Source organism: Rutilus rutilus (genome assembly GCF_951802725.1).
Source record: "Rutilus rutilus genome assembly, chromosome: 8".
NCBI lineage: Eukaryota > Metazoa > Chordata > Actinopteri > Cypriniformes > Leuciscidae > Rutilus > Rutilus rutilus.
The window spans coordinates 14,449,654-14,473,438 of NC_140222.1; the positions used below are offsets into that span (position 1 = coordinate 14,449,654).

Consider the following 23,785-nt stretch of genomic DNA (forward strand, 5'->3'; position numbering starts at 1 on the left):
TGATTTTAAGTGATCAATGGCGCCATCTCTTGTTTTTTTTTTTAGAAACAGCAGTTTAAAACAGCATCAGCACATGGAAACACTCAACAGGAAACATTGTCTAATGGAGAACTGGCTTATATTTTATGCATTTTTTCTTTCTTGGAATCAGTGAATTCCTACAAATGTATTGAAAATATATCCTGTATATTTAAACTTGTACTTTGTTTCTGCTTCTGTTCTTCAATTCTATTTAATCTGTGTAAACCTCTTGTTCATCAGGTGTGTTTGGTGAATCAGTGTCAGTGATGGAGGGAAATTCTGTCACTCTAAACACTGATCTTACTGAAATACATCTATGCTGCGTTCCAGTCCAAAATTGTCATGCCCTTCACTCGCTAACTTCCCTCCGTCTCGTTCACTCGGATGTACGTCGTCATTGCTTACGTTGCACGAGTGCCCACTACTGGCGGAAACTGCAATGGGCTGAACTGGAACGTCCTAAGCCCTTGATCACTTGGAATCAGCTATGGAGTTGATTTATTATTTTTAAAAAATGTCCTTTAAGAATTTGTTTAATGCAGCACCCAAATGTTTATATGTGTGTTTGGGTTGTTTTAAATAAAAAAAAATCTAATTAATATATCATAGAGTTGTCTGTTGTGGTGGTGATTAGACGAGATCTGTGGTGACGTCACAATCGTACTGCATTGTGGGACATATAGGTGCCTGAAGTGTACATTTGAAGTAGACTCGCTCCCTCTGTCAAAATCGAGGGAACAAGGGTCTGTCCATATAAACTTCCCTCGTCCACTTCACGAAGTGGAACGCACTTCAAAATGGCGGCAGGGATTCCCCCGAGGGGAAGTGCTTAGGGAAGTTCGCAAGTGCGTGTCTAAAAGTGGACTGGAACGCAGCACTAGACAACGAGATACTGTGGAGCTTTAGAGAAAAAATTAATTATAGTTGAAATCAGAAAAGGTGCTAGAATCTTCTCAGCAAATAATGACCCTGATGGGAGATTCAGAGACAGACTGAATGTGGATCATCAAACTGGATCTCTGACCATCACAAACATCACAACTGAACATGCTGGAGTTTATCAACTGCAGATCAACAGTGTGAGAAAGAGTTTCAGTCTCACTGTCTATTGTGAGTTTAATGTTTGTTTCACCTGTTTTTAGCTTTAAAATATCTTAATTATAAAAATGACTAAATAATTTCAATCAGGGGCGGATCTAGAAAAATATTTATGGGGTGGCGAGAGGGGGGCAGGATTTTTTGAGGGGTGGCAACATATGGCAGACATATACAGAATTTAATCACAGTTAAATTGGCCATAACTTTTAATTCGTTGCTGCCAATAGGTATCATTAAGGTTTTAACGGTATTACTACTCTTACCGATACTCCTTATCGATCCGGTAGGCTACTTTAACGGTATTCTTATCGTTATTATATATATATATATATATATATATAAAAGGGGAAACAATTATTTACTCCTGTTCAGGAGTAATATGGGCTAAAAATATATCTAATAAAGTCAGATTTAAAATAACACTGCATAGTTTATCATAGATAGATTAAAGATTATTCATTCATGAGCTGAGACTGATTTTCTCTTTGCCTTCTGTTGTTTGATTCACATTAATGGAGCAATCGTCAGCAGGATTATTAGCCTGCTACCTCTTTAAGACCAAATGCAGATCTAATCATTATTACGCATCATATTTTCTCCCAACGATTAACGCCCATTTAAGACATAAACTGTATTTAAAGGAGCCGTATGTAAGATTGTGGCCAAAACTGGTACTGCAATCACTTTCAAATTACTGTAGAGCGGTGTATATCTCCCCCCCCCCCCCCCCCCCCCCCCCCCTGACTCGAGGTTGCCAGATAGGCTGCAGGATCCAGCAGGAACATAGGCTGCTACAAGGAGCTGCAGCTGTGGTAACTAGAGCAGAGCTGGCAACCCGGATGCCGAAACACTACTGACTTTGTGATTGGTAGATAGGTGGAGGGTGGCGCTTCAGGCCAAAACACATGATGACAACATCAACATCAGTTGAGGGCTGCAACTTCACTTTTTAAATGACAATATCCTGGCCGGACTACTGTTGTCAGTGATATAAGTATTTGAAATGAACATGATTTCTTAATGTATAGTGACATATCAGGGCCATTTTATGATTAATTGAAATACATTTCTTACATACAGCTCCTTTAAGTGAATAAACTGTTTAAGTGAATCTCAGACAGCCATTTTGACATATTTGATCGTTTAGATGTGCACACGAAGAACCAAAATATACGTTGCTTGTCTCGTTGCGCTGTGTTTCGGAGCGCGCGCCACATTTGGAACAGCGTCTATTGCGTCAATTTTGGTACTTTTAATAGCCTTTTATTATCAAACGCGTCCTGCAGTTTAGCAACAGTATAGACTACGTTTTACAACAATCACCGATCGTGCATATTCTGACGTTATGTTTGGGTTTTAGGGAGAAATGACAGCGCACCGCTGTGAAGGGAAGGAAGTTGCGCTAGACAGAATGCAGCTTTAGTTTTTAATGGCATACCTCAAATATTTATTTTTTATAATCATTGGAAGCCAAAATCTAAATCTAAACTAAAATTAGTTTAATATCAAAGAAAGTGTAACCGTTTGAATGTTTAGTTCTGTCCTCAATAACAAATATAAAATCAGAAAGATTTATCACATAAATGCAACCACTGGTGAAATTTCGCGGGGGTCGCTGTGATGGGTGAAACCATTGTGAGGGGGAGGGGATTATAAATTGGCGATTTTTGTTTGAGAGGAGTTTGGTGCGGGTCTCCTTGGCCTGCAACGTGTAGGCTATGAACCTAAAATATACTTATTTATTTATTCATTAAATATATCTGATTTATAAATGGGGTGGCAAGACTGTTTCCCAGGTGTGGCAGCTGCCACCCTTTGCCACCCCGTAGATCCGCCCCTGATTTCAATTAAGCATATATTGCTCAATGATATTTCTCCATATGTGTAAATAATAACCTTTTAAAAATATATGCAGAGGAATTAAGATCATATGAGACACTTACTGACCGGCTGACACTTCAGTAAACACTTTCTGAACTATTCAAATGTATCTCTTTCTCAGCTCGTCTGCCTGTTCCTGTCATCAGTAGAAACTGTTCTTCATCATCATCATCAAATTGTTCATTGGTGTGTTCATCAGTGTTGAATGTGTGTGATGCGACTCTCTCCTGGTACAAAGGAATCAGTGTATTGTCCAGCATCAGTGTGTGTGATCTCAGCATCAGTCTCTCTCTACCTCTGGAGGTGGAATATCAGGATAAAAACACCTACAGCTGTGTGCTGAACAATCCCATCAGCAACCAGACCACACATCTGGACATCAACACACTCTGTCACACATGTGCAGGTACCACAGCACTGATGATGATATTAGTTGATGTCAGCGCTGATATTTATTCACTGCCATTTATTCACTGCCATTTATTCACTGAATTAAATTGTTGATTTTAGGAGAATTAAAGGGTTAGTTCACCCAAAAATGAAAATTCTGTCAGTAATTACTCACCCTCATGTTGTTCCAACCATGTTGTCTTTTGTTCATCTTCGGATCACAAGTTAAGATATTTTTGATGAAATCTGAGAGATGTCTCACTCTTCCATAGGCTTTCAGAGGGACCCAAACACGCCGGCCCAGAATAGTTGTTAAAAACATCGTTAAAATAGTCAACAAAAATAACGACTTTATCCAACTATTAGTGTTCTTCAATGTGGGCCTCTGACGAGAGTTCACGGGAGCGCCAGGACGCATGCGCGAGAACTGAGATTACGGCGTTCTTCTACTACTACTTGTTACTGGCTGCTCACTCCCAGTATTACCGCCATCTACTGTACAAGATGACATCCCGACATTGCCGGAAGCGCAAAACGGTCTGTTTATAAGCAGAGGAAGACGCGCGCTGTATGTAAGCTATTGAATTCGACACTTATTGTGATTTAGGTCTCGATGATGTCGGGACGTCATCTTGTACAGTAGATGGCGGTAATACTCAAAAGGAGTGAGCAGCCAGTAACAAGTAGTAGTTTTTAATAACTATTCTGGGCCGGCGAGTTTGGGTCCCTCTGAAAGCCTATGGAAGAGTGAGACAGCTGTCAGATTTCATCAAAAATATCTTAATTTGTGATCCGAAGATGAACGAAAGACTTACATGGTTGGAACAACATGAGGGTGAGTAATTACTGACAGAATTTTCATTTTTGGGTGAATTAACCCTTTAAGGAGCTTCTTTCATCATGTAGCCTACTTGTGTCTTTCTGAAGAGTTTTTACTTTATTTTTCTTGTATGGAGCAGGCAACAAGATCTTTTTGAGTTCAAGACAGAGACTAAAATCTCAATTCAATTCATCGTAGCACTTTTTTTTTGTTGAAGTCCATGCTCCCTGTTGTGATTCTGTTGAAGCTGTGCTGTGATTGGTCGTCACTGTGCTGATGGACGTGGCTTCTGCAGCTGCTGCTGTTCTTCTGGTCAATGACGTCAGAGCTGCAAGAGGTTAAACAGAGAAAACAGAACAGATGTCAGAAATATTGACAGACAATACACAAAATAGTACTGATTATACTATACTGGCCAATGAAGATTCAAATAAGATAAAAAGGGCTGCCAGACCCCATAAAACTTTGCAGAGGTACCTCGGATAGTGTATTTAAGATGCTCAAGTTTAAGACACGACATCATCTCAGTAACCCAGCGTTTGTAAGATGGTGGCAATGCCTTTTTCCAACTGAGAAGAATCAGGCGTATAGCCAAAATTGTGGAGAAAGCTATGAGCTCTATCTGATTGGTTGTTAGCTGCAATTCTTCTGGCACTACCCCAAAGATGGAAGTCAGAGGATTGGGATCAAGATCTTTGTTACATATAAATGAAAACGTTCTGAAAATGTCTGCCCAGAATTTTGTTAATCTGGGGCATTCCCAGAACATGTGACTCAGGTCTGCTGGTTCCAGACTACATCTGGGGCATGTTGTGTCTGACCCTGGATACATTTTAGCCAGCTTGCTCCTAGAAAGATGGAGCCTGTGAAGTACCTTAAATTGCAAAAGCCCATGTCTAATGCATACCGAGGAAGAATGCACCAATTCTATCGCCCGTTGCCAAGCTAAATCAGATATTTCTGTACCCAGCTCCTCCTCCCGCTGCCTCTTTATACGATCAAGAGATGGGGAAGCGAATCTTTGGATGTTCTCATATATGATAGACACCATACCCCTAAGAGAGGGGTCCATATTTATGAGCTCATCAATCCAGCCACCCTCTGGCTTGTTCAAAGAAGGAGAAAAATGTTTTTTGACGAAACTACGGACCTGTAGATACCTAAAGAAGTTGGATTGAGGGATCTCAAAATCTGTTCTTAATTGCTGGAATGAGGTGAAAGAGGTCCTTAACACACTTGACTCCATTTCTAGACCAGCGCTGAAATGCAGAATCTATGAGGGATGGAGGAAACATAGGGTTCGACAGGATGGGAGCTGAGGGCAACGCTTGTTTACTGTTGAAGTGAAGTCTGAATTGTGACCATATTCTGAGTTATCCGCGAATAATTGGGTTATTCATAAAAAAGCTTTTGCTCAAGGGAATTGGAGAACAGAGCAGTGAGCATAGTGATACTGGGTTACAGGCGTGCTATTCCATGAGCAACCAAACTGGGGCTTCCTCCATCAACATATCAGAGAGCCAAAATGTCAGTTTATGAAGGTTAGCTGCCAAATAATAATGCAAGAAGTTCGGCATTGCCAATCCACCATCCTCCTTCTTCCTTTCCAGATATTCTTTCCTTATGCGGGGAATTTTTTTATCCCAAATAAAAGTAGAAATACAACTACTCAAATCCTTGAAAAAATATTTGGGTATAAAGACTGGCACTGTCTGAAATGAAAAAATCAAAACCTTGGTAAAATTGTCATTTTAATGGAATTGATCCTCCCTGCCAAAGATAAGGGTAGAGTTGACCACCGTACTAAATCGCGCTTAGCCTTATCAAATGCTGTTTTAAAATTACTGTTGAATAAATCCTTATAACTGCGGGTTACATTCACACCTAAATAAAGAAATCTGTCAAGGCTTACTGAAAATGGAAAAGATTGGAATGACATTTGATGCGCTCTTTCATTAATGGGGAAAAGAAGACTCTTTTGGCGCTTTTCCACTACACAGTACCAGCTCGCCTCGGCTCGGCTCGGCTCGACTCGACTCGACTCGGCTCTGTTTGGTTTTCCACTGTGTAAAAGATGTACCTTTTTCGTACCACCTCCGGCGAGGTTGTAAGCGGGCTGAGGCGAGCTGAGGCGATACTAAAATGTGACGTGAAATCACGGCAGACTGCTGATTGGTCAGAGAGAATCGTCACTATTCACTGCGTCATCATTGCACGCGCCAGACACAGTATCCTGAATAAAAAACAGCAAAAACAAAAACATCCAAAAACAGCATACACTCGATTTCCTCCATTGTCCTGTGTGTGTGGGTAGCGGGTGTGTCTCGCGCGTCTCGCGTAAAAGATTAAGTCACGGCAGTTTCCTGCGGCGTCGCTATGACGACCAGGTACTATTGTGGAGGTACTATCTGCAATGGAAAACGGAGCGAAAAGCGAGCCGAGCCGAGCTGAGTCGAGGCGAGGCGAGGCGAGTCGAGTCGAGCTGGTACTGGTAATGGAAAAGCGCCATTTGCCAAATTAATTTTATATCCCGAAACATTTCCAAAATCGGAAATAATTGTAAGAGCAATCGGTATAGAGGAATGCGGATTGGACAGAAAGAGGAGGAGATCGTCTGCATAAAGCATAAGTTTGTGAACAAGTCCCTCTCTATGAATTCCAGCCAAACCAGCTGCATTCCTAAGCATAATTGCAAGGGGTTCAATAGCAGCATCAAAAAGCAGAGGAGACAGCGGGCACCCCTTTCTTGTCCCCCTAAAGAGCGGAAAGCATTTGGATATTATACTATTCGTTCGAATAAATGCTTGAGGGCTGGTATATAGAATTTTAATCCATGAACAGAACACAGGGCCAAAGCCAAACCTTCTAAGTGTTGTTAATAAGTAAGCATATTCAATTCTATCAAATGCCTTATGAGCATCTAAGGATATTAGAACCTCTGGATTAGTGTTAACCTTGGGTGAATAAATCACGTTAAAAAAGCAGCGGAGATTGCTAGATAACTGCCTGCCAGAGATAAAACCAGTCTGATCTGGATGAATTATTTCGCTCATAACTGGCTCTACTCTAGCTGCCAGCACCTTGGCCAGGATCTTATAATCGCAGCAAAGTAAACTGATCGGGCGGTAGGATTCACATTTAAGTGGGTCTTTATCCTTTTTAAGAAGGACTGATATGGTGGCTTGTGTCATGGTTGGAGGGAGAGATTTTGAGACGAGGGCCTCTTCAAATACCTTACTCAACAGAGGTGTTAACTTGGCAGAAAACTTCATATAAAACTCAGCCGGGTAGCCAACGGGGCCTGGCGCTTTCCCAGATTTTAATTTCTTAATTGCACTGTCAATCTCAAGAACTGTTATGTTGCCTTCTAAAGTGGATTTGTCTGAATCATTAAATGATGGCAACTCTATGTTGCTGAAAAACTCTTCTATCCTGTCAGTGTCATTCACCTCCAAAGTATATAAAGCCTCATAAAAAGATTTAAACTGATTATTGATACCCTGTTGATCTGTAATAATATTGCCCTCACTGTCTTCAATTGCCGCTATAATACCCGCTGCTGCAGATTGCTTCAATTGATAACACAAAAACCTGCCCGCACGCTCGCCATGTTCATAATGAATTTGGCGTGATTTCAAATAGAGATCTTCTGCGCGCTCGCTGGTCAAAGAATCAAATTCAGCTTGTAACAGGAGTCTCTCCTTATGCAACACCTCAGAGGACAATGTAGATTGTCTTTATTTCATTCAATATTTCCGTAATCCGCCTCGATTTCTTTTTACTAGCACTAGCTTGATACGAAATAATTTGACCCCTCACAAACGCTTTCAGAGTATCCCATATAGTACTATAACTTATCTCTGGGGATTCATTTGTCTCAAGAAAGAAATCAATTTGAGTCTCTATGAATTTAACAAAATCTTCATCTGCCAAAAGCCTTGAGTTTAGTGGCTGTTCCTAAACACACAAACAACATATGCATGAATTTAACTACAGTACAGAAGACTGACAATAACAACAACAACAACAACAACAAAAAAAAAAAAAACCTTTACGTATGAGAACGCAACCTCTTCCAGTTATCCCTACTCCCAATAAGCTTACCATGTGAGCCCCCACTTAAAACCAGACCAATATAACGCTCTTGCAGTTATTGATTTATTAAGCTACCCCAAACAGAGCCCCAGGAGAGAGAAAACCAAAGCCAAAACACTTCTGCTCTTGAGCCGTGATTTCTGTGAAGTTTGAGTACGTGACTGCTTGTAATGTCTCTTAGACATCTGACAAAAGCTTCGGGGCTCGATGTAAACTTAGCGTAAACATTATATAAACATTTTAATTGACCTCAAATTGACAACCGGCTAACCATAACAGTACCGAACCTGATTTGAACTTCGACGGAACAGTCCTTAACTTGGAGTCCAGTGAACTGCCAGCCGCTGATGTATGTGCGATCGTCACTTTCCCTTACAAGTCAGGTTCTTCAGAATGAAGTCTTTAGCTTTCAGCGGGTCCTTGAAGCTTGACTCTCGTCCATCCTGTGTCGTAATCCTCAAAATTGCAGGGTATCTCAACCCAAAGCGAACCCCCTCGCAGTTACGAAGTAGGCTCCTCACCTCATTGAAAGCTGCTCGCTGCTTGCTCACTGTCTGAGTGAAATCAGGAAGAATCCGTATCCGGTCGCCCGTGAGCTGTAGTGGCTAGCTTCATTTCCATAGCTTTCTTCAAAATATCCTCTTTCTCAGAGAAGTAATGACACCTTACCACAAAGGCGCGCGGCGGTTCATTGTCATCAGTTGGTCTGCTGCGAAGAGTGCGGTGGGCTCGGTCCAAGAGTGGGGTCTTCTCGAGGTTCAATGCCTCTTTCAGGAGGTCGGCCACAAACTCAGTTATCCGTTTGCCGTGCTCTCGCCCCTCTTTAACTCCTGTAATGCGAATGTTTGAGCGGCGTGACCTCGCCTCCAGATCTTCACTCCGTTCTCTCAATACGGCCAACTCCTTTTTCATAACCATAAGCTTCTTCTCAAGAGTAGTAGTGGAGTCCGAGTAGCCATTCATCGCAGACTCCAACCCATTCACCCGCGCCTCCACTGCTTCCAGCCTGGCATTAACAGCATCCACGGCACTGCGTAACTCTGTTCGGAGCTGATCTACTTGGCTGCAGAGTTCAGCTGATTGGGCAGCAGCCTTCTCTTCTATTTTTGCAATCAAGTCCTCTTTAAGTGAATTAATCGCTTGAAGAACCACGCAGTTGTCACTAGCTGAAGCCGTGTCTTTCTTTGATGTCGCGTGGAATTCGGCGCTAGCATTAGCGTTTTGGCTGGAAGTCGATTCTGCATCTCTGCGGTTACTCCGGCCCTTGTTCATTTTCCTTCAAAAATAGCCCAAACTGCATTCAGCCCAACTGGATTAACACTGGTACGCTCTTATTAACACACCAAGGCAGCTTTAGCACACTAATATATAAAATAAGAGCAAAATAAACGAAATTTAAAGTTGGTTGTGGAGAGCTCGATAACTTAACGTCTTCACATGGCACCGCTCCAACCGGAACTCCCCTAAATGATAATTTAAGGGTATAATAAATGAGTCAAAAGTTGTTCATCATAAACATTAGATATTACATATTTAAAGACCGACATATCTGTGACATCACCCGTAGGTTTCTGAAGAGCATTTTTGAAGCCCAAAATGGGCAGAGCCAGCCATCGCCATCTTGGTATCGCGTCACTCCTGGATAAATAAAAATAGGCAAAAAGCAAAAAGGCGTGATTAGCTAAGGTGACGTGATGGCTAACAGACAGCAGACAAACGGCTATTAGTGACAGCAGTGGCAATCCATACCCTATTTAAGGGTATAGGGGACGATTTCAGACACAGTTGGTCGGCATTACTGTGAACGCCTAAAAACCATCACACCCATTTATGCCGTGGGGGAAAACAAGCTATTCGGATTAACACGCGTAGACCTTGTTAGGCACTTGATCTTTTACTCTTTGTAATGATGACTGAGTTTTGCTTGGTGCAATGCTGAAAAGTTTCTGTGTGGCCTTCTGCATATGTAATATCTTAATAAACCCGACCTGAAGTTTTATATTGCCAAATAAACAGACGGAGCCATTCATCGATTCAAAAAGCCTGTGCAATACGTCCATTAAACATTTACACTACATGATGCTGATATTATTGTAGAGATGAAACATAAAGGATTTCATCACTTGCAATGGCAAAAGTTTGTTTAACAAAGACGGCAATAAGATACTTGTCACGGGACTCAAACTGCGTCAAAAAAGCAGCCAATTTATCATTAACATAGTTTTTCACGTTGAGCTATCACATAGCGACTGAATGCATGAAATTATTGATAAACAAAACATTCAAAAGTCTTTGTTTCATTATGGGAAGTGCTGGGCTCATGTTTGTGCCTCACGTTCACAACCTGATATATAGTTGATGGAGCCCATTGACTTCCATTGTATTATTATTTATTTTTTCTACTATGGAAGTCAATGGGGTGATATAAATATTGTAGAATGAGGTATCATGGTGCCATGTTCAAATTAAGATTTTAAACTAAAAATGTTACAATATTCAAATAAAGGTTTTATAATGTAGGCTAAGTCAAGTCAAGTCAAGTATATTTGTATAGCGCTTTTCACAATACAGATTGTATCAAAGCAGCTTCACAGTATTAAATTAAAATAATACAACAAGGTTTGTTTCTAGTGGAATTTATTGATAAAATCAAATTAGATATCCAGAATATCCCCAACTGAGCAAGCCAAAGGCAACAGTGGCAAGGAACCGAAAAACTCCATCAAGTGACCTAATAGTGTCCTAAAACTCCATCAGGTGACCCAATGGAGAAAAAAAAAAACCTTGGGAGAACCCAGGCTCAGTCGGGGGCCAGTTCTCCTCTGGCGTTTATTAACTAGAGGCCGGATTGTAATTTGAACTGTAAGATTAAAAATATTATATGAATGCCTGGCTGAAGAGATGCGACTTTAATCTAGTTTTAAACTGGGAGAGCGAGTCTGAGCAACGAACAGTATCAGGAAGGCTATTCCAGAGTTTTGGAGCTAAATGTGAAAATGCTCTCCCTCCTTTGGTGGTTCTGGATATCCTAGGTATGACCAAAAGCCTTGAATTTAGTGATCTTAAAGAGCGCGATGGATTATAGGGCGATAGAAGATCCGTTAAATAGACTGGAGCTAAGCCGTTTAGGGCTTTATAAGTCAGTAGCAATACCTTGTAATTAATACGGAACTTTATAGGTAACCAATGCAGTGATGATAAAATCGGTGTTATATGATCATATTTTCTTGATCTAGTAAGAACTCTAGCGGCGGCATTTTGGACTAACTGTAGCTTGTTAATTGAGGATGCAGGACAACCGGCTAATAAAGCATTACAGTAATCTAGTCTCGAGGTCATGAATGCATGAACTAACTTTTTTTGAACTAAGTGCCTCTTACATGTCTGCATCTCGAGTGATTGGAGAATTCAAGCGACTAATGATGTTTAATAAATAGGTTCAGGAGGAGCACGTTCAAACAGTCTATCTAATCAGGGGTGCATTTCCCATACAACGACGTAATTCGCTGCTTCACTACCATAGTACGATATACATTGTTGAAGAACTCAACAAGCTAGTCTCGACTGTTTCCCGAAACCGTGTTGTCGCAAAGTGATCGTTCAAACACGTTGGTTAATGTGGTCATGCAGCTGGTGGAGTTGCTTTCTATAATGAATCTGTTTGAGATCAAATTAATTCTAGATGTTTTGCTATAATTTATGGACATGGCATCTGAGGACTAGCCTGTTATTTCTCATTTTTCTCAGTTATTTTGCTTTATTTCCAGTTTCAATCATCGGCTTACGTCACGTCCACACATGCGCACTCTTCAAAAACTACACTTTGAATCTCTTGACAAACTAAAAGACATAAATGACATTTTTATGTACTCTTAATAAAAGATATAGATTGAACTGAAAGTCAGCATGCTTATTGGCTCAAGATAGACGCGTTTCCACTGTCGGGCCAAAAGCGGGCGTGTTAGTGCATGCCAGGGCCAGTCGCATTTCCACTGTCACTTCCTGGGCTTGATTGGGCCTCGTCGGGGCTTCCTCTGGGCCAACGGCAAGGGTTTTCTGGCCCCTGAATACCTTGTTAATACCGTTAATTTGCAAACAGTTTCAGTAAAGAAGTTATTAGCCTACTCCACCACGTCGTGCGTGACGTCATAAACCAACGTGGTTGAATGACCAATTTGCGAGAATATGGTTTTGAGAAACAGTCGTGACAAGCAAGTGGATTTCTTCAACGAGGTATCGTACCATGGTAGTGAAGTGGCAAGTTACGTTGTTGTACTGGAACAAAGGCGGAGTTTACCCAGCAAACACATTTACATTGTGGCAATGTCTGTGGCATGTTGCATTTCTACTACGGCAACATCGCTGTCTACGTGCTTGCAACATTGTAACAACGTAGAATTGTAAGACGTATAATTGTTTTTAATTAGTCATATGTTAGATAATTATATACTTTTTAAAAAAAATATTATTTATCCTTATTATTATTTAAGGGCCTGAAGGATTACAAATTTAATAATCTATTTCAGATATGCTTCCTTACATAACATCATGGTGAAGAATACTTATTTTAGCATTTGAGGTTTTAATTTAGATTCCAATACAAACTGAGAAAGTGATTATTGAGTTTACAGCAAGATATTCCTGCCAGACCTGTTTTCTCTATTGTGTTTTAAATGAGTCAGATCACTGAGATTCTCACCTTTCGGAGCCCAGACGTTGAATCGTTAGGTTAATTGGATTAGCTGTAGGGGAGACTTTCACCTTTTGTCTTTAATGGCTCTGGGATGGCTCCTGGAACCGGAGTTCCTGGCCAGTATCAGCATTTGAATAGTTATGCTGATTCAATTGGACTGGTAGTGCTCTCAGAGTAGGGTGTGTTCCCACTTCATTTGCATGCTTTATTCAGAGTCTCCGCCTCTATGTAATCCCTTCCCCTTGGAATGTATATAGCCACAATGCATACTGTATTAGATTCAGATTTTGTTGGACGAACCGCAGCCGCGCTCAATAAAGAATAACTTTGTTTGAACGTGATCCCAACGTCTCCTGGTCTTTGCTTCGATGAAAGAAAACTTTCCAACAGGCCTAACAGTAAATTCATTATAATCAACACCTGAAAGTTTACACTTTAAAGAGTAAAAACTACATTGAAGTTTAGTTAATTCAACTTTATTAAAACTGTATATGGTAATCAAATTGCACTTCCAAAAGTCATACATTTGTGAAAAAAAAAAGAAAAACATTATACAGGGAGTGGATTAAGGTTAACTAGCATGAGCAGACATGAGAAAATCTAGCAAAGAAACAAAAGAAACAAATGAGACGACAAATCAAAGGAAAAAATAAACAGGTGTGCAGGCTGTTTCAAACGTTTTTTTCTTCTCAGTGAATTTCCACAAAAAAAAAAAAAAAAAAAACTTTAACATGCAACAAGTAGCAATTCTCGCGTATCCTTGCTAGATGAAGAATAAGACAATGTGTTAATTGTTACATGGATTTCAAGTAAATCCTACAAGTTATTTTTTCAGTGTACATTGTTTGAGTAAGATTTACAAACAAAGAGTGAGTGAAATGTATTGAGTATTGCAAAGTAAACTTCAAATGAGTAAGTGTAAATTACTCCACAAATTCTAACTGGCCAAATTAAATTTACTTACGCTCTTTGTTAATTTGACCTAACTTAGTTAAATGTCCATACATGTCACAGTTACTTAAAAAATAGGAGTGCAAAAAGTAAAGTAAATTTTTTTTTTTGTTAAAGTCAATTCTAAAAAAAAAATTTAACTCATTATTAATGTTAGAAATTTATTGCTAAAACATATTACAAAGACTGTGAACTGTGAAGTACTGAATTGTGGAGTTAGACCGTTAAACAGTTTTTCACCATTGCTGTGCTCAGGATTTTTTGGGCGGGGCTAAAACGGGGGCTCGATGACGCACTGAGCTCCTGGACACGCCCCTACTTGATGACGCACTGGAGCCCTTGAGCTCCTGGACACGCCCCTACTTGATGACGCACTGGAGCCCCTGAGCTCCTGGACACGCCTCTACTTGATGACGCATTGGAGCCCCTGAGGCTGGCCCCTCCCCTAACAATATAAATAGAGCACATTCACATCAGTTTGCCTCTCAATCGCGAGTTACTGTCAGTACTATTAGTCACTACAGCCTACAGTTTGCTAGTTAGCTATGCCTTCGTCACGGAAATGCGTACTACGTGGATGCTATCACGTACAAAACAGATCGGTGTCCTTATTTAAATTTCCGCACAACGATCACATCGAGAAGAGGTGGATTCATTTTCTGAAGAGCCTCCTTGATGGAGAGTGGGACTGGACTGGAAAAAAAAAAAAAAAAAATTTCAATCATTTTGGCCCAGACTGGCCCATATATGATCATAACCACCACCCATCTTTGCACGTCCTTAAATATATGCATACCAACTCCTATTCCTTAAAACCACTAATGCCGTTACATAACATTTATTAATACAGTTGAACTATACTCCACAGTGATGAATCCTAAAACAAGCTATAAGCTGCATTGGCATAGCAATACCAGTGTTTCTCACAGGATTTTTGGTAAAACTGTGGTGGGTGGAACTCGGTCCTTCTAGGGGGGTTTGGGGGCATGCCCCCCTGTAAGAAAATTTTGCGCATTTTAATGTTAAATTCATCAATCTGATGCACTTTGAGAGTTCAAATTAAAAGCTCCAACCCATATTCAGTGTGCAAACTAAACAGAGAAAAATTCAAACCTCTTTTAGTTACAGTGTCTGTCTACATTACACTACTACATTTATATATTAATCCAATGACAGTAATAGCCATATTTTGTAAAACAAATGCACTAAAAAATAAAGGAAACTTTCATAATTAGTTTTGTACCAATTTCTATACTTCAAAAAGATAAGCACATGATCTTTTATTTTGACGGAAACTGCATCAAGCTTTTATATCCAGGAGAGCTGAGGATCACCGCCAAAACCCGCCTCTGTAGTGATCATTTTACACGGGATACTTTTATAAACTTTCATCGAAGACAACTGGGATTCACTGATAATCTGCTGTTACTGGTGAATGGGGCCAAACCGACTATAAACCGCCTCGGGCGTTCATCCTCCCGTCGCGCCGACAACTGGTGCCATCCTCAGCAGTGCGTGCCCACCAATGAGTGTAAGTTGCCTTGTGTGCTTATGTTATAATTATAGTAGGTAATCCAGGCTCGAACATGTATGGCTGTGTAAAACCAATTAAGCTGCTAGGAGCATCCATTCCAGCTGTAGCGGTGACAGTTGCAATGTGGCGACGGCAGCTTTCCCGCGAGTGGGCGTGGTTTCAGCGCAGCCAGCGGACACGCCCCCAGCATTTGAGAGCAGATACTGCTGATTTTTTCAAGATTTTGAAAGCTTATTTTATGTACTTGCCTGCTTTTTTGTCATTCAAATTTGGCTGGGTGGCTAATAACACATTTTTCTGTGGTGTGACAAACTCAGAACACATAGTTTTGACTTTACAGGGACTTAAAGAACATCGAACCCTGGTACACTCGCATGCAAACAATTCAAGACACACACATACATTTGAACATTTGACCTCTCTATCATACTTAAAGTCCGCGTGAACCGGAAGTTGCAAACGACTTTTCTCCAGTGCTGTGACGTATTTCCCAGTGAAAAGGAATATTGAACAGAGGGCAGGGTTTTACTCTATCGCTCCTCCTCTCCATCTCTCGCTCATAGCAGACTAACGGTTTGAGGGGAGTGTGATGTTCTCATTCGAGTATTTGACAAGAAAACAGACGTGTGCATCTAGTATACTTTACTGTGATATCAGACAGTTATTACACAGACAGCCGTCATCACTCGTGGGCTTAATGCTAGTGCTCTGTTGTTTACACACCGTAATACGGCAGGCGTACCCCCGTGCGTCATAACGTAAAACATCACTGTCGTAAACCTCATACTGCATATCCTAAACACTACATCACTCCTTTTTTTTTTTTAACAATTAGATCCACTACTTTGGACATATGTGACTTACTTACTTGTCATCTGTAACAACAACATTACTTGTCATACGTAGCTCGGCAGTACAAATGTAAACATATAATTCAAACTTGTGCTATAACAAACACATTCAGGTAACTTATCAAGTGTGCTTAGAATGAACAGTATCAAAGTGCAACAGTACTTCATAATCACTGAAGTACATTCTTATGCATTGTGCAAATGGTTTTGAAAAGAGAAAGAACAGTCCTTTGGGAACCTTTAGGTTAGTCTTTTAGACAGAACGGTCATTCAGAAACCTTTAGACTAATCTATTGCTGTATTGGGTGTAAACATTCTTCACTCAAGCTCATAGTCTTTGAGGTATGATGGACGCTGGCGGTTAACTCGAAAAGGATACCTTGGTTTCACAGCAACAATGTCCTCATTATCAACAATTCTCTCATCCTCCTCATCCAGAGCTGTGGGCGCATCTTTTGTCTTGGAGATAATTTTTTTGAAGAAAGACGAATTCCGTGTTATGGAATGTCCATCTCGGGTTGCTGTGACCATGGAGCCATTGACCTCTGCCACAGCGTATGGCTTGATGTTGTATGGGGTAGTAAGTTTGTTGTGCTTGGGTTGTTGGTAGAGTACCTTGTCACCAGGGGTGAATGTGATTGGCTTAGCACGACGGCGCGCGTCTGAGTTGGATTTCATCTTTGCTTTTGCATTAGTGTCCCGCTCCCTGATGATGTGATCATTGTTGCATTCGCAGGTTGTGGTGATCAACGGGATCTTGGTGTGAATTTTGCGCTTAAACAACAATTCAGCAGGTGACGCTTCTGTGGTGCTGTGTGGTGTGGCGCGATACTCACGGAGAAACGTGTTGAGTCTCTGTTTCCACGGGGTGTTCTGCGTCTCTGCCACACGGATTGCTTTTCCAAGCGTGCGCATGAAACGTTCTGCTGTTGCATTTGCTTGAGGCCAGAGAGGTGTTATTTTCCGATGGTGGAAACCTAGATGGCCTGCAAACTTGGAAAACTGGTCACTGTTAAAAGGGGGCCCGTTGTCTGTTTTTAGAACTCTGGGAATTCCAAACATCGAGAACACTTCGTCGATGATTGGGATGACTGTGTTGGCTGAGACAGATCTTATAATTTCAACAACTGGGTAGCGAGAATATTCGTCTATGACAACTAGTAGATATTCTCCAGTTGGAAGTGGCCCGTAGAAATCTGCACTGATGTTAAACCAGGGGGCTTCTGGCAACTCAGACATTCTCAGTGGCTCGGACTGTGTTATAGGTGTGTTGGCTTGACATGCTAAACAGCTCTTGACCGTCAGTTCTGCTTTCTGGTCTATGTTAGGAAACCAGACCTTTGACCTGAGCAGTGTCTTAGTCTTTACAATGCCCTGGTGTCCTTCATGGGCTAGCTGTAACACTCTGTGCTCGAGGGATGCAGGGATGACAATTCTCGTACCTCGCAGGATGATGTCGTCGGTGTGGGACACCGTGAGCTCCCCACTAATCTGTCTGTACTTTTTCAGTGTTTCAGCATGTTGTGTGTCGCCTGTAATTTTGTGCCATGTGTTGTCTCTGATGTGGGCACTAACCTTTTGCAGGATTGGGTCTTTTAGTGTTTCATCTTTTATCTCCTGGAGAGTCATGGCTTTTGGTGTGGCATGCTCAGCTACAAAGTTGACATACTCCTCTGCCACTTTCACCGCTCTTGTGCTTTCGCTCATCTGCATCGGGATGGGGTGACGGGAGATGTAATCGGCAGGGTTGTCTGCACCTTTCCTGTATTCTACCCTGAAGTTGTAGGGCTGTAGTCTCAGTCCCCATCTCTCGATCCTTGCAGGTGGTTTTGAACGAGGGTTGTTCCATATGACCTCTAGAGCTTTGTGGTCAGTGACAAGGATGAATGGGTTGCCATACAGGTATAAGTGAAAGTGTTCACAGCTCCACACAATGGCCAGTGCCTCCTTTTCCGTTTGTGAGTAACGTCTTTCTACGTCGCTGAGAGCACGGCTGGCGTATGCAATGGTATGCCTCTCTCCCTTTCCATCCTTTTGGTAGAGAACAGCGCCTAGACCGACTGGGCTAGCATCTACCACGAGCTCTGTGTCTTTGGCTGGATCAAAGTATGACATTACCACGTTGCTGGTCAGGCTGTCTTTGATCGTCTGTAGTGCTCTGGCATGCTCAGGGGTCCAGTGCCATGTTGTGTCTTTTCTGGTCAGCTCACGTAGTGGTGCAGAGATGGAAGCAAAGTCTTTGATAAAACGAGCACTGTAGTTCGCCATTCCTAGCAGACTCCTGACTTCAGTCTGGTCTTGTGGATCACTCGCCTGCTGAATGGCAGCAATTTTTTTCGGGTCGGCTGAGATTCCACCAGCTGAAAAAATAAATCCAAAGAATTCAAGTTTACTTTTGTTAAACTCACATTTCTTTTTGTTGAGTGTGAGCCCTCTGTCTTTCAGTCTCTGGAACACAGCTCTGAGGCTGTCGTCATGGTCTTTCTGTGTTTTACCATACACAATGATGTCATCACTCAGATTCTTTACTCCTTTGATGCCCTGCAGCGTCTGGCAGATCGCATTCTGGAACACCTCTGCTGCTGAAGATATCCCGAAATTCAGGCGCTTATATCGTCTCAAACCAAGGTGTGTGGTAAAGGTTGTGATGTACCTGCTGTCGGGGTGGAGTTCTAGCTGATGGTAACCAGCAGTCAGGTCAAGCTTGGAGAAGACTGTAGCTCCATTCAACTCGTGAATTACATCATCCATGGTGGGAGTGATGTGGCGTTCACGCTGTATGGCGGTGTTGGCCTGTCTCATGTCGACACAGACTCTAACCTTGTCCGGATCCTTTGGCTTGGGTGGTGTCACGATGGGGGAGACCCATGGCGTAGGGCCTGTGACTGTCTCGATGACGTCGTCATCCTCAAGCCGTTTCAGCTCCTCTTCGACCTTCTGTCGGATGTGAAAAGGCACCCGCCTGTGTGGCTGACAGGTTGGGTGAATGTCAGTGTTGATGTGAAGCTTTACCTGAAAGTCTTTCAGCATGCCAATGCCCTCGAACAGCTCTGGGTGTTTCTGTACCAACTCGTCAGCTACTGTTTGACCGGTTGTAGCAGACACAGTGTTGATGATCTTGATGAGGCCTAGCTCTTTAGCGGTGTTGTAGCCTAGCAGAGAGCAGCTATCACCCTTCATTACATAGAACTCGGCTGTGGTTTTCTTATTATCTGTCTCTGTGCTACATGTGAATGCACCGGTTATGGGCAGTGGTTCAGTGTTGCCATATGGGAATATCTTTATATCAGCTGGGCTGAGCTGTGGGCATGGTCTCAGGGTACGGAGGACTGATTCACTAATAATGTTCACTGCAGCTCCGGAATCAATCATTGCTGCAATTTTTACACCATTAAGCCAAATGTGTGTGCGTGGTTGAGTGATATTCTTGTTGCTACTGGCAGCAAATACATAAGCTTCATCACTACTAGACGAGTCATGTGTGGTACTCTGTGTTGTGCTGGTGATGTTGTACACTTTCTTGTGCGTTTTGTGTTGCTTACTGTTGTCTCTGTGTTTTATTTCAAAGTCTTTTCCAGGTGTTCTTTGTTTTGTCCTGCACTGCTTGGCGAAGTGATTTAGTTTCCCGCATGCTTTACAGTCTTTTCCTTTTGCTGGGCAGTTTCCGTCATGTGGATAATTTCCACCGCAATTCCTGCACTGGACGTTGGGCTTTGCTCTCCCGGCGCGTCGGCTGGTAGCTGTTCGCCCATTCTGATGCACTGCATTCACTGATGCAGCTACACTCTGCTCCATGCCGGCTGCTTGTTGCTCGGACAGTTCTAAAGTTCTCCCGTATTCGAGAAGGTCATCCAGGCTATTTTCGGGCTCTCTAAGCGCTCTTCTACGTAGCCTGGTTGAACTGCAGCTTTGGATCAGCTGTGCTTTTATTTCATGTCTTACGTCGGCAAACTCACAATTCTTTGCTAGCATGCGTAGTCTGGTACAGTATGTGTCTAAGTTCTCGCCCGGCTGCTGTACTGCCTTTCGGAATATATATACTTGGTACTGGACATTCTTTTTAGGCGTAAAATACGTGCTTAGCTTCTGCTTAACATCAGCAAACTTATCTTCCTCTGCTGCTAACGTGTCATAGATGTCATGCACGCGCTCTCCCGCCAAGTGCAGTAATAATGCCTTCTGCCTTGCATCTCCGGTGATGTTCACTGCTGTAATATAGTTCTCAAACCTTTGCATCCATTTTGTCCAGCGTGGTCCTACTGAGCTCGGATCCGTTTCGGTATCGAAGGCTTGCAGAGCGACGGTGTTTCCCAGTGACATCTTTTTTTTTTTTTTTTTTTTTTTTTTATCCTCGTCGCCAATGTGATGTTCTCATTCGAGTATTTGACAAGAAAACAGACGTGTGCATCTAGTATACTTTACTGTGATATCAGACAGTTATTACACAGACAGCCGTCATCACTCGTGGGCTTAATGCTAGTGCTCTGTTGTTTACACACCGTAATACGGCAGGCGTACCCCCGTGCGTCATAACGTAAAACATCACTGTCGTAAACCTCATACTGCATATCCTAAACACTACAGGGAGTGGTTAAGCGTTTCCCAAACCAAGCCGTCAAACATACGTCATCAGAGAAGGTCCTCCAAGGCAGAGGGGAGGGGCATTTTCAGATTTTGATTAAAGATTACGAAGCCAAAACATTTTTTTGTGTGGATTGACTTGCATGGATGAATTGTTCACCACAAAACTAACAATTTAGGCAAACAAAGTAAATATGGTCATTTTTGAATTCATGTGGACTTTAAAGGGTAACTAAACCCTAAAACAACTTTTTTTTTTCTTTTTTTTTTACATTTGGGTTTAAAGTGTTTTAATTCTAAAATATATGGTGTAAAAATGTCTGAGTGCTGCAGGTTGAACAGTGGCTACTGTAGTTGAATTTTCCTATTGGAAGTTGTGGTGGCCTGCAGCTACAGTCCCGCACGCGATATTTTTTTTTCCCAGGATGGTAGGGGAAGACTCATGAATATTCATTAGGTAAGTCATCCCTGATTGGTCTGATGACCTACCCCTAACCCCACCCCTAAACCTACCCGCCACTGGGGGTCTGATGACCAGTGTTGGGAACGTTACTTTAAAAAAGTAATTAGTTATAGTTACTCACTACTTGTTCCAAAAAGTAACTGAGTTAGTAACTGAATTACTCTATAATAAAAGTAACTCGTTACCAGGGAAAGTAACTATTTGCGTTACTGTAAAAAAAAAAAAAAATTGCTATATATGTCAAAGAATTTGGATTTTTTTTAGCAGTTTTCACAAGTCAGTTGAAATGAGTAGAACAGACAGGTGTTTGTACATAACTTTAGATATTTATTGCACATCGACAGATATAACATTTTTTATGTTATATATAATTAGTTTATTAATTAAATTAATAAAAAGACAAAAAGACCTTGAGATATGTTTGGTAATTGTACCTGAATGAATTGAATGTTTTTATGTTTCCACTGTTCGATCGCGTCCGCGCCTCACACACACACACACACACACACACACACACACAAATGTAAACACTTTGCAACTTTTCGATCGCGCCCGTCAACCTTTCGATCGCGCCCGTCAACCTTTCAGTCAGGATTGCGCCTAACTCGCCATCTCTGCTGCTTCATCGAGTCTCTGTTTAGCTGGTGTATGTGTGTGTGGCGCGTGTGCTGGCATGTGTGTAAAAACACTGGCTCTGATTGGCTACCATGAAACACATGACACTGCCTTAGCCAATCATAATCGCTTACCTCGTTATTAACCCACCTCCTCACTAGCTGTGCGAGCCAGGGGTGCGTTCGGATTACACAGTTTATTCAATCAATGCATAGTAACGCACCGCATTTAACGTCCAGTAATGTTAACGGCGTTGTAACGACGGGAAAAGTAATTAGTTAGATTACCCCGTTACTGAAAAAATAACGTCGTTACCTAACGCCGTTCTTTTAAACGGCGTTATTCCAAACACTGCTGATGACCTACTCCTAACCCCGCCCTAAACCTACCCGTCACTGGGGTTAAGACCAATCAGGGATGACTACCCTAATGAATATTCATGAGTCTTCCCCTACCATCCTGGGGAAAAAAATATCACGTCCCGCACCCAGAGTCCCACATTCTCAGACCCCTCGTTTTTCGAGACAGCGCCTCCTGCTGTTCGGAAGATCGTATAACACCCTTATCCAAATGCCATTGAAAACAATAGGATGCAATATTACGGTCTTGTTTTATTTAAAGTTATCCAAATAAATATTTGCGTTCCCTGCTTAATGCATGTGCCAAAAAAACTCATTGTGTATTCTGACTAACAAATTACCCAGTAGTTATTTTTTGAGCGTGGGTGTAATTGAAAGAAAATTACTGATGGAAGGGATACAATTACAGATTGAACTATCTTCTGAAAAATATTATGTGATATTATATTGCTACAATGTTTTTTTTTTTTATTCAAATTCCATTTTTTCTTTCAGTTCAGCCTATAATGTTTAATTAACATTATACCATGCTAACATAAAACTTTGAATGCAAAGCAAAACTCAAATAAGAATAGATAAAACACCAATAATAAACAATCCTGTACTTTATTTAATGATCACCTAAACATCATCTTGCTGTAAACAGGACAAAGCAAAGAAAAAAGGAAGAAAGAATTGTGTTAGTGACTTTACTTTTCGTCTTCAATTGCATTAAAAAAAAAAACTCCTCATTTATAAGTCGCTTTGGATAAAAGCGTCTGCTAAATGAATAAATGTAAAATGTAATGTAAATGCATAAGGTAAAATAATTACTTTCTGGTAGGCGAATGTTCCTTCTTTTTTCATTATTTTTGCAATCGCTCTGTCAAATTCCTCGACTTCACTAAAATAAAAGATGAATGCCATTGTCAAAAATATTGTGTAATAATAATAATTTTATTTTTTTGCAAATGCAAATTACAAGCATACCTAGGGTGATAAGTAGGGCCACGGAGGAACACCTCCTCAGCCTCCTGCCAGGATAATGCCTGCATCTCACATAGGCCATGAATGATGGCCTGTCCATATAAATAAATAAATATATAAAACATTTCAGTCAATACAAATTAAAAGAAGGAACCCAAACAAAAGGCCAAATGACACATTCTAGCTCACATGTTAAAACCATAGACTGGTTAATACATAGTGAAGGCATAGTAAATTTGATTATTAGGCATTTGTATGAGTTGTAAATGGCTGGCAAAAACTTCATATCACAGTTAAATTAATATTGATTAATTTTAATACTTACGTTTTATAAGAACTAATTTAAGTAGTCTACATAAATTATATAAAGTAAAATAATTACTCCGGCATTAATTCATTCAATTTATAGTTTTAGGAAGGTCAAAAGGTAAATCTGATTAAATAATTAATGATGACATTCTTTGATA

The 23,785-nt window shown here is 41.2% G+C and overlaps 1 protein-coding gene across 6 annotated transcripts in view; it reads right to left on the bottom strand.

The window, feature by feature from the left end:
* Positions 1 to 4,277: 4,277 nt before the first annotated feature.
* Positions 4,278 to 23,785, bottom strand: part of l1td1 (LINE1 type transposase domain containing 1) — a 169,174-nt gene continuing 149,666 nt past the window's right edge. For 4 of the 6 annotated variants that reach the window (XR_014628221.1, XR_014628222.1, XR_014628223.1 and 1 more), the window contains one exon: positions 4,278 to 4,538. Coding sequence is in view for 1 of the 6 variants with exons in the window: in XM_084416421.1 (XP_084272547.1) it covers positions 8,870 to 9,577 (708 nt within the window). In the remaining 5 variants the exon portion in view is untranslated. Of the gene's footprint in view, positions 4,539 to 7,153; positions 9,944 to 23,021; positions 23,411 to 23,785 lie in introns of those variants that run through there. The other 2 variants (XM_084416421.1, XR_014628225.1) reach the window with 2 other exon arrangements.